Source organism: Limulus polyphemus, unplaced genomic scaffold, assembly GCF_000517525.1.
Source record: "Limulus polyphemus unplaced genomic scaffold, Limulus_polyphemus-2.1.2 Scaffold4547, whole genome shotgun sequence".
Taxonomy (NCBI): Eukaryota; Metazoa; Arthropoda; class Merostomata; order Xiphosura; family Limulidae; genus Limulus; species Limulus polyphemus.
The window spans coordinates 63423-75826 of record NW_013670157.1 but is presented as its reverse complement, the minus strand read 5'-3'; the positions used below and the strand labels follow the sequence as shown (position 1 = coordinate 75826).

Sequence of the window (12404 nt, the reverse complement as noted above, 5' to 3'; positions counted from 1 at the left end):
CAATTCACCATTACCCTAACAAGGCCGAAACAATCACAGTATCTCAACAGATTCTCTAGTTAGGACGTAACAAAGACAATATTTAGACAGTATCTTGTTAAATTCAAAATGGTCAGCTTTTTCAAAGTTTATACACTGCTCCTCTTTTTTTTTTTTTTCGATCATTACAAACTCAATTTATTAGTTAACACGCTCTTATACAATATTCGCTCTTCTCTGTTGAAATATATCTGTATTTACTACAATAAATTTATATTTTCAGAAATTGTGGCCAGTATTTCTATTCGGATTAAACATATTTTCCGTAATCAAATATAAAAGGACAAATAGCAAAAGTATAGAATCAAACATTTATCATAAGAAATGGTTACACAGTAACATTCTACAATAGGTGTACAGCAGTAATTTTGAAATATACCTTATAGCTTTCTATAATTATGCTTATAATATTTTAAGTTTTAAAACACGTGTTTGAATTCAAGTAAGCCTTTAAGTATAAAATGTGTATAGGATATAAGTTACTCGTGTTCGTGATAAACAAAGAGATGAATTTTTCATCAAACCTAAATTTGAAATGTACTTGGAATTGAAAGTTCAATTTTGACTGCGTTGAGGTTTGTGTTTATATATGGAAAGATTATGTTGTAAATACGAAATCATCATCTTAACTTTATTTTTTATTAAGTCGACATTTTAAGTGTAAACTATTGTGTGGTAAAGGAACTTTACATTTTAATTCAAAATATGTTTTATTCGGAAATTATATTCTTTTGTGGAAATCTTATATTTAAGCTAGAACATATAATAACTAAGAAATCAAAGTATTCAACCCGAAATTCAGAATACATTAGTCCTCTATTCAGTGGCAAATAAATATAAACAAAACACATAAAAAACTGATACTGTGTCTTTAAAATAAGAACTTGTTATATTTTCCAGAAAACCTCTTTCCAAATTAAACTACCAACTATCAGACAGGATGATTAAAGAACTAGTCACAGCGCAACAAGGAGTAATTGAAAAATTTTTGTACACACTAAAAACAAAGATTGACAGAGCATTATGGAACAAAGAGCAAAGAAAAAAACAAAATAGTTTAGAATCTCGTAAGTACAGCTACTTATTGCTATACACAGAGAAAATATCAGCGTCTTTTGGATTGTAATTATTTAATAAATAAATTATTAAGTGGCCATGAATAACGGTAAGTTTGCTTTAAAAATAGTATCGCATACAAGTTTTGGAGAGTTTGTTTGTAATTAAACACATAGGTGCACAATGGGCTATCAGTGCTCTGCCCACCACGGGTATCGAAACCCGGATTCTAGTGTTCTATGTCCGCAAACATACCGCTGTGCCACTGGGGGCCAGTGTTAGAGGGAAGATAGCATTTGATTTTTATTATAATTTCAAAATGTACGAACAGCAGCCTTTTATGAAAAACGTCTTTCACTCTAAACTTCTGCATTCTTCACGTGTTTCTTCTTGTAAAATAGCTATACTTTAATATACGTATAAAATGTCAAACAGTCGAACTAAAGGCAAACAACGTAGCACTACGAGACAGTCACAGAAGAAGAATATAAGGATATAAACCACTCTTATTCTTCTGATTGTTGAATATGTGGATTCGACTTTTAAAATAAAGTTACATTTACGTACATACATAAGTAATGTGATTTGTCTGTTTTTAAACGGAATTCCACTTTTCTGAATTCAGAAATCGAATTTTTCGGGGGGGGAAGAGGAGGTTGAAATTGCCTAAGACGAAATCAGAATAAAATCAAAATTACATCAGCTGTGTCAACCATTGTTATACAAAATTTATATTAAAAGTTTTTAACGTAATTTTTAAATTGATAGGAAAACAAATCTAATAGATAATGTATAAAAAATGTATCTTTGGCTTTATTAAAAACAATGTTTGTTTGATTTTTAAAATAGAAAAAAATAGGTGGTTAACCATTGAAGGAACTTAATTATATATATTTATCTAATTGATTTAATTATATAAAGTTTTTCTGTTAACTCTATAAGTCGACTTTACTACAACGTCATAAACATCTAAATATTCAGATCTTTTATCCAGAATGTTTTATAATAATACTAGCTTAATCTCCGTCATATGACAGTAAATAGTTATTAAGTTTTCTTCTTTAATCGAAATGAATGTTTCATGTTCATGTTTTCTAAAAAAACTAATTATATTATAGTAACAATATATGTATAAAGAAAGTTTATCCTGTTTCTAGTATTTGATGAAAACAACATTTTTTTATATATTTTATCATCTCCTTTAAGACTTATGTATATTTTTGTGTTATCTTCAAATCTGCTTTATAACTAAAGCCTTACAGATTGAACCACGGGAAAAAACTGGCTGTCGGAGAAATAGTCTTGCATGGTCAAATGTCTGATCCTGCGATTTATTGATTGTGATGGCATAGAATTTGACGGTGAAGGGAAAATATATGAAAGTATAACTTTCGTAAAAAAAAAAAAAATGCGTATACAATTTTTGACTAAATTTTCAAGTCTCTTAGGTTTAAAATAATCCAATAGTTATTCCATGTGTATTACTAATAACTAGGTGCAAAGAAAGATTTCGCTTTAAATATGTTTTATGTATAAACTGAAGTATTCCTATAATTTGAGAAAAGTGTATTTGTTTCTCCTTCAACTCTTCCTATTTGGACCTGTAAAATATGGTGTAATTAACCAGGAATGTGTCAAGAAGTTATTATTATGTTTTTAAAGCGTATATTTCATAGCTCCAGTGCTGGCTAAATGCAGACCAATCAGTGGGGACGGCCACTGGGGGTGCTGATGGAATTTCGCTATTTTCCTCTATATTAACATGGGGTATACATACAGTTTATGTACGTTCAATCATTACTGACTTATCTTGGACAAAACCAGACACACTAGTTATATTCATAACTAGTGAAACATTAATTCTACTTTAGCATTTCGTTTTCAAATCCCATCAACTATTTCTGGAATTTCTCTTTCACACATTGTTTATACATATTTTCAATATAGATACGTATATAAAGTGAAATGTCTTTAAGTTACGTGTTATTTTTTGGTTTTTGGTACCCGTGGTGGGAACAGCACAGATAGCCTATTGCGTATATTTGTGTTCAACAACAAACTAACATAAAAATAATCTTTAATATATCGTATTTTATTTCAAGTAATCACGAGGAAAACAGGTGGCGTTTTTTTATAGAACGTAAAAAAATGAATAAAAACCGTAGAGATATCTAACGAAGTAAACCCGTAACGGGACAATAACTGAACAGGACCTCCCTTTTTTGATAAGTATTTGACCCTAAATAACAAAATCTACAGAACAAACTTGGTATCGTTCTTTTTCCTTAACATGTTAAAAGTAACAAAACTATATAGATGTTTACCCACAATCATACCAAATAAAATACTGACTTTGATTCATTACACTATTTTCATTGTCATCTCACCTATTCTCTACTTTAGCAGATTACATGATATCCCGATTAACTATGGTAAATTATATTTGCTTGTTAGTATATACTGTGTAGTTTTCCTGTAAGCTGTTACTATATATTAAAATTTATTCATGCGGAAAAGTCTATACCACACTTAATTGTTTTCACTTAATAATTTGTGGATATTTTCATGCGCTTGTTTTTACATTTCTTCTGTAAGATTCATTCTTTAAATTGACATCTTTTTATTATAATCTTACTTTACAATTTTATTTTAGATACCCATTACCCTCTAACTTCCACATGGTTATTTCGAATAATATTTTTCTCGACAAATTCTTATTATTATTATAGACAGTAGCAGTTCAGTTTTCAGTGCTTTTCACGATCTTGCAGTCGAAGGAGGTTCACGTTACCGCACGAATAAAAAGGATTCAGGGTAAGGCACGTTTTTATCAGTTTGTAAGTAAAGGATCAGGAGTTACACATGAGCAGTAAAGATCTATAGTTAAGTGGATAATTTTGATTGGCTCAAACTGATGTTTTATCCATCAACTGTTTTATTTTCTGTGCAGTACAACTTAGACAATGACATTTGTATCCAGTCTTGTGGCTTGTAGCTGGACAATATGTCAACATGCATCATAAAACAAGATGTAGCGGCAGTTTCCTGAACTTGAGGAGAAAGGCATCATAAGGAATTAATGTCGTGAATAAAATAATTATGATGTTTAAAGTTACTGATATTTCAATTCAGCTGCTAGTGCGCCATTAACTAAATTACTGAAAATCAATCTGCTTTAGCGTCAGTCTATGATATAGTTTAGCTAAAAGGTTTTTTTAATCACATACCATTTATTTCCCAGTTTGAGGGATTATAAACACTAGAATCCAGGGTTCGATCCTCGCACGAACACAACACGTATAGCTCATTGTGCATATTTATGCCAAAAACATCGACTTTTATCATTTGGTCAAATGGACATATGTATCAGTGAAAAAAAATTAAATTATTTTGATTATCAGAATATTTTAAGCTCTCGATTATTGTTATTTCCATAGATAAAATAAGCGATTATTGTTATTTCCATAGATAAAATAAACGATTATTGTTATTTCCATAGATAAAATAAGCGACTATTGTTATTTCCATAGATAAAATAAGCGATTATTGTTATTTCCATAGATAAAATAAGCGACTATTGTTATTTCCATAGATAAAATAAGCGATTATTGCTATTGCCATAGATAAAATAAGCGATTATTGTTATTTCCATAGATAAAATAATCGATTATTGTTATTTCCATAGATAAAATAAGCGATTATTGTTATTTCCATAGATAAAATAAGCGACTATTGTTATTTCCATAGATAAAATAAGCGATTATTGCTATTGCCATAGATAAAATAAGCGATTATTGTTATTTCCACAGATAAAATAAGCGATTATTGCTATTTCCATAGATAAAATAATCGATTATTGTTATTTCCATAGATAAAATAAGCGATTATTGCTATTGCCATAGATAAAATAAGTGATTATCGTTATTTCCATAGATAAAAACAGCGATTATTGTTATTTCCATAGATAAAATAAGCGCTTATTGCTATTTCCACAGATAAAATAAGCGATTATTGTTATTTCCATAGATAAAATAAGCGATTATTGCTATTTCCATAGATAAAATAAGCGCTTATTGCTATTTCCATAGATAAAATAAGCGATTATTGCTATTGCCATAGATAAAATAAGCGACTATTGTTATTTCCACAGATAAAATAAGCGATTATTGCTATTTTCATAGATAAAATAATCGATTATTGTTATTTCCATAGATAAAATAAGCGATTATTGCTATTGCCATAGATAAAATAAGCGATTATTGTTATTTCCATAGATAAAAATCAGCGATTATTGTTATTTCCATAGATAAAATAAGCGCTTATTGCTATTTGCCATAGATAAAGTAAGCGATTATTGTTATTTCCATAGATAAAATAATTGATTATTGTTATTTCCATAGATAAAATAATTGATTATTGTTATTTCCATAGATAAAATAATTGATTATTGTTATTTCCATAGATAAAATAAGCGATTATTGCTATTTCCATAGATAAAATAATCTTTAGATAAAAATACTTTACATGTATTAATGACACGGTTATTTTAATAGTGACGTCAAGCTGTGCAGGCTTTTCGTTCATGAACAGTAGATAGTTTTGATTTGTTTTGTTTGTACACCACGGGAAATCGAACCCCGAATTTTAGCGTTTTAAATCCGTAAACTTACCGCTCACCCACTAGGGGACCAGCAGGTAGTTCCAGTCGTCATGTACGAATTAAAAGAATGCAATATTAAAAACATTGAACTTGCGTAGATTGTGCGAAAATACTCTCCAAAGTAACATAATACATGTATTGTATTTTATGTACAGAAGACAACTGTAATTTCTGAGATATTTTGACCAATTTCTTATGAATACGTCCAATCAAAAATTTTGGCCACTTCCACCTAAGTGATCAAACCTTACGAGCGATCAATTTAATGAATATTAATGGTGTTTTAATGTGTTGAACAATTTAAAGTATTTATTATAACGTTTTTGTAGTTGTTTTTTTTTTCTAGAATTTTCTTATAGCTGTTCCTAATTTTGTACTTATAAGACTAGAGGGAAGGCAGCCAGTCAGTAGCACCCAACGTCAGCTCTTGGGTTACTGTTGTTCGACCGAATAATGGAGCTTGATTCACTCTCTTAGGGTGCTTCACTCGGAATCTGAGGGTCGCGGGTTCGAATCCCAGTCCCACCAAATATGCTCGCCCTTTCAGCCGTGGGGGCGTTATAATGTGACAGTCAATCCTACTATTCGTTGATAAAAGAGTAGCCCAAGAGTTGGCGGTGGGTGGTGATGACTTTAGTCTTTCAATGCTAAATTAGGGACAACTAGCCTTCGTGTAGCTTTGCGCGAAATTCAAAACAAACCAACCACTCTTTTAGAAAAGTGTGTTTTAGTAGCAACGGGGCGCGAACCATGAATCTTCGAATTCATAGTCCGAGCACGTTCATCTTTGACCTACTTCCGTCTTATAAAAGTGTTAAGGTACTAATTGATAAAACTAACACTTCCTTGTCCTGTGACTTCATACACAATAGCAGCTTATTTAGCGAGGACAGAAAATCAATTAATACACGTTTTTTGGTTGTTGTTTTTTTTAGTGATACTAAGTCAGAAAAAGTACTTAAGAGGTATAACTTGTTAAAAATCTATTAAAAAAAGGACACGGAAAAGGAACGTGTTGAAAATGATATCATGTGTAGGGAAAACAACCAAAAATGCCTTGTGCTAACCATGGCAAGTTGGTTTTAGTTATAAATCTTTGACTCTGTATGAATCATTGTTATTTCCGTAGATAAGGTGGGAAAATCTGTATGTAAACTTGCCTTAGATGTATTAATGACACAGCTATTTTAATAGTGACGTAAAACTGGGCAGGCTCGTTGTTGATGGTCAGCAGGTAGTGCCAGTAGTCATGTACGAAGAAAAGGAACAAGAAATGATAAAGGAGGAGACTGTACAGGTACAGCTTAAGTAACTTGACTGAGTGTGTAAGCCTAGTAAACACTTGGCTACAGATTAATTTATTATATGGACTTTTTTTTATTGTGAGTTTAATTTATTCAATATCACCACTGTATGACACGATTTGCCATTATTTATATCACTTATAATAATTCAAAATTATATATGAAAAGCATTTAAGAGAATATAAGTATTTGAGTTAATTACTCTATTATTTGTAAATTTGTTGATAATGTACAAGGAACAGTGTAATGCCCGTTAAAAAGAGCCCTGTTTTGGTGTCCTAACATTACTTGCTTCACTGTTCCCGTCCATTTTTTATTTTTATATTTTAACGGTTTAACTAATGCTCTGTAACTCAATAAACTGTAAAAATTTGGCATTTTTAAGAAAACGTAACAGTTGTTCCTACATAAAATATAACATTATATCACTATCAATAAGATTATTGTCTGTAGCTTCTAGTTTCTGAATTGGGCAAGTTGTGTAGCCTTTATACCTTTTAGCACAAATCTATTGAATTTCAAAAAAATATCCAGATTAACATACAAACAACTTTTACCGTGAAAAATCATAATAAACTTCCATGAACACTGAATGTTTTATTTCAATTTTCTAACCTAGCTTCTGACAGCTAAAGTTCGCAGATTGGAGCATTTACTCCATCTTAAAGACCTACGAATTGAAGAACTAAACAAGAGAATCGATGAAATGCAACCGACAGGACTCGAACCACAATCTCAGAAAACAGAGACAAAAGAAAACGGAAAAAGGCGTAAAAATAATGATAATAGGGAAAAAAGTTAGCTTTTGTTACTTTGTCCATATTCATAATTTGAATGCAACTCTTTCTACCAGTAATACAGCTAGAAGAAGAAGCATGGATTTTTTAAATATAATTATATAATTTTACTTAACAAAATAAAGATAAAACCAGCTTGGATAATGAAACTGAGATCTAAGTTTGCTTATTTTGCATCAAACACTCGAAGATACAGTAATAGTTTCCTTTGTTGAAAACTGAACCATTCATACTAACCTCACAATCACTGCATGCCGCTTATTGCTCACTGAAGAATACATAAAAAATATACATAAATTTTATAGACGGTTTTATAAATAGTTTTATATAGTGTTACAAACAGATAAGGGATAACTGGAGTTTTCTGTGTTATAGTTACAACAAGGCACAACGTTTGTTATTAAACAATGTTAATGGATCATTAGTTAATCTTCAAGTGTCAGAGGATCAGCATGTGATTAGCTGTTGAAGTCTATGTCCACATATATTTATTTGGTGCTACAGCGTATTTAAGGTACAGGAAACGTTTGTTAATAAGTTATATGACCACCTAGAACACTAATGCAAGTCATAAATCGATGTGACATGCTTAAAATGACTGAATAGGTGGCGTGCTGGGGCAATGCAGTTCGTTTCTCTACCAGAACTGTTTCCACTTCATCAACACAGCTTGGGGGTGAATCACGTGGTAGCAAGTGTATTCCTAGAAGATAGACAAAAGTACATTTGGATTCATAACCGATGACTGTTCTGGCTAGTCCATTCAATCTGTATCTTCTCTAAGGTACGGACCAACAATGAACAATACGCATTATCATTGATTAGGTTGAAGTCAGAGTTAATTGCACCAGCATATAACAGGATGTCGTCAAATGTGGTTCCCATAATGTATGCCATCAGTGGTACCACTCTACAGGAGTAGATGCTGGTACATCCACACTTCAATCGCCCTCCAATGCATCACATTTTTACATGGATATGGGGTTGGAACTAGTTCCAGATTCTTTTCAAATGGATGTTGACTTGTTATGTGGCTGCATGGTGAAGATAAACTGTTTTGTGCCCGGTAGTGAGTGAAATGTGTATAACTTGGTAGCTGACACATAGGCTGGCTTTGTAAGGTCTGTTTCTAGCTGTCTTTTATATTGGAACGGCGTTAGGCGCAGCTGCGAATACTTAATTCAGTCTTGGAATAAGTACCCTAATATTGCTTCGAGTCAAGATCAACAGAAAGCGATGGCCGGCAAGGCCAGGTGGTTAGAGCCATGTGGCCGTTATAATGTAACGGTCATTCGCACTATTTGTTGGTAAAAGAGTAGCCCAAGAGTTGGCGGTGGGTGGTGATGACTAGCTGCCTTCCCTCTAGTTTTGAAGATTCTTAATAACGTTATGTTTACTCTTTTTTTTCTCTCTCTCTCCTTTAAACAGCCAAAGATTGAAGCTAATAAAACAACTTTAAAATACCTTGAGCTTGGAAAAAGTCATTATTTTTTAATGACCCACAGAGCAAAACAAAATTAGATGTATCCATAAGCAGTAAGAAACAGGAGTAATGAACTTATCATATTTAACTCCAGTGTGAACATGGTTTTCGTGGATATAGCAAGCATCATCTTATCTAATGGAAGAGGAGAGCCAACAAAAGTAACCATGATAATACTAAGACAATGAAAAACCCTACATAATTAAGCATTAGATTTTCTGTTTCCCTAAGGCATCTTAAATGATGCAAATTCGGAAGTAACTGTACAAGGTTACAGTGATGTTACAGAATTTGTCTTCCAGGAAAACCTGTTTGGATACCAACTAAATGATGTATTAAGTCTGTCAGAATTTAAAATATATATATATATATATATCTAACTTCTTTTTGCCGATTGTCAAATAGAAAAGCTTTTAGTTCTATTTCTTAATAGTATAAATATATATACTATGTTGTTGTCGGTCTTAGGATTCTTCTACAGTAGGTGTCTGTGATTTGTTAGCTATAAATTCAACGATGAATAAACAGCACACACACACTTCACTTGTTTTCAAAATAATATATATATATATATTCAGAACAAGTTAGTGTATGTACAATAAATTCTTCAATGCTATAAATATTATGGATATATAATAAATACTATATATGTAGTTCTCTCCTTGTCAAATATCCACGTAGGCCTATTCAATTACTTTAGAATTTCAGTTGACAAGCCGAACTATCTTCTCTATTTCTATCGCACTAGCATTCTCTGTGATTCACTTACAATTGTGGCGCAAGTTACCGTAATCGTTTAGACTTCTTTCTTCTGAAGATCCTCTGTTCCTTTTGTCAAAGTGCACTCAGGCTGATTCAGTTACTTTAGAACCATGCTTTGACGGAATAAAATTATTTTTCTTATCTTCTTTTCTACTGTTAGTTTCACTCTAACATATTAAACGTTAGGCCTATCACATCTACGGTACTTAACTTCACGCCGACTTTATTCTCTTTCGCTATTATTTGTCTCCTGCTTCCCGCTGGTCTCACGCAATTTATATCATTATCAATTAATCGTCTGCCCGCCTTCTATATTTTCGACGTCAATGAATTATTACATTTGTCTGCTTTTAACTCTTGTTCTAACAAAAACAAACAATAATAAAACATTTAGTCACAAAACTAAATTAATCAATAATATCTAAACTAAACAGTATTTTATATCATGACAAAGTCAAAGATGTCATTCTTCAGAACAAGTGAGACTAATGTATAATTGTTATGAATACGTGTTTTTTATGGTTCACTAAATGTTCAAATAACAGAAGTAATTCCAAAAATCACGAGAAGCTGTCATTTGCCCCATAAATTCGGAACAGACCCCATTTAACTGTTCCAACCCATCCTACTTAATGTTTTATAAATACAATTAAAATGTCAGAGACAGTGGTTTACATAATACATATTTTAAAGATAAGATGTGAAAATCTGTGTATAGTTTGAAAAATGTGTTGCTATCATGCTGAGAGCTTCAACAAAAACGGAAAATTTCTACAAATCGCTGTCAGAATCGTTGGACAGAAGGAAATGACGAAAAGCTTCAAGTGATACAATGGACTGAAATTTTATATTATATTACAAACTGTATAACTGAAAGCTGTGTTCAAGTAGTACTAGATTTCAATAAGATGTTATACCTTTAAGTTGACATCAAGTATCATTAGCATATTATTTTAATAGCAGTACTATATTATTGGATAAGGTATTGATTAGTGTTTTCTAGAAATGCATTTGTTAATCAATAAATCTAAATAACACAACTGTAATTTTTCTTTTTCTCCTTTTTTTTTGAGTCTCAAGGCTGGAACGTCTTAGATGCTGATGTATCATCAGTGTATAACAGATGGTAGGTAAGGGTAGTTTTGGGGTTCGCTTCACACAAGTTACAGATGTATTTATTTAAATCCAGGTTATACAGTTGTGGGTTAAGCACACAAGGAACTTATGTGTGTCATAAAGAAGTTCATTCGGAGATAGTCGTAATATAAACACACAATATTTGTTATTACAAGTTAATGATCAATTCCTCTAGATCCAAGTTATCTGAAATCAAAACTATCAAACTCTTTGTTTTGGATACTGATATGTTCGCTAATCAAACCTTCTACTATGTTAATCAACATGGATATAAAATTAAATAGGTTATCTTTTAAAGTAATGCGGGAAATTCATTCAGTCATAGTTTTTATTAAAAAACTGCTATAGCAAATCTTCCAATATACCTGTTAGCAATTCTGTGATATCTTTTACTAGCCTTACTAAATGTTCAGTACAATTAATGTTTTTAAAATTTCTCCCTTCACATAGTGGCATTCTGTATGGTCTGCCTAAACTACATAAAGCAGATGTACCGATCAGACCCATTGTATCTAACATTGTATATACCACAGTTATAAACTAGTCTTTTTAAGCAAGTTGTTAGTTCCGTTTACTAACGGTAACTTTACTGTTAAAGACTCCTTTCATTTCTATAATTTCGTTAGATCCTTGGAATTTGATTCATCTGTATACATCACAAGTTTTGATATTAATTCATTATACACTAACATTCCGCTTGATGAAGTGATCAAATTAAGTAGTGATTTGGTATTTCCTGATATCACTAAAAATCTGAAAACTAAAAATCAATTTACAAAACTACTTGAAATTACGACCAAAGAATCTTATTTTGTGTTTAATAATAAGATATATGATCAAATTGACGGTGTAGCCATGGGATGGCCACTTACTCCCATGCTAGCTAATTTGTTCTTGCCTCATCATGAAACCAATTGGTTACGTTGATGACACTTTTATTGTATTGAGGAAGCAAAACCATGTAAAAAAGTTTCAAGAATATCAAATTCACAGTTGAAGAACAAAAATAATCCAGTGGTCATCAACCGGAACAACAGGTTCGAAACTAAGTACTACCCCAAACCAACATTTTCTGGCCTGTACTGTCATTTCAGCCCATTCATACCTGGCTGTTACAAAACTAATTTAATAAGTATTTTAGTTCATAGAACATATAACCTTACCAG

At 31.6% G+C, this 12404-nt stretch overlaps 1 protein-coding gene across 1 annotated transcript in view; it reads left to right on the top strand.

Moving 5' to 3' along the window:
- Positions 1 to 7957, top strand: part of LOC106471329 (sperm flagellar protein 1-like) — a gene marked incomplete at its 5' end in the record, with an annotated part of 9987 nt that extends 2030 nt beyond the window's left edge. Inside the window, 4 exons of the mRNA XM_022399941.1 lie at positions 940 to 1106; positions 3825 to 3909; positions 6950 to 7052; positions 7679 to 7957. Of these exons, the coding sequence (XP_022255649.1) occupies positions 940 to 1106; positions 3825 to 3909; positions 6950 to 7052; positions 7679 to 7861 (538 nt within the window). The remainder of the gene's footprint in view (positions 1 to 939; positions 1107 to 3824; positions 3910 to 6949; positions 7053 to 7678) is intronic.
- Positions 7958 to 12404: the final 4447 nt, after the last annotated feature.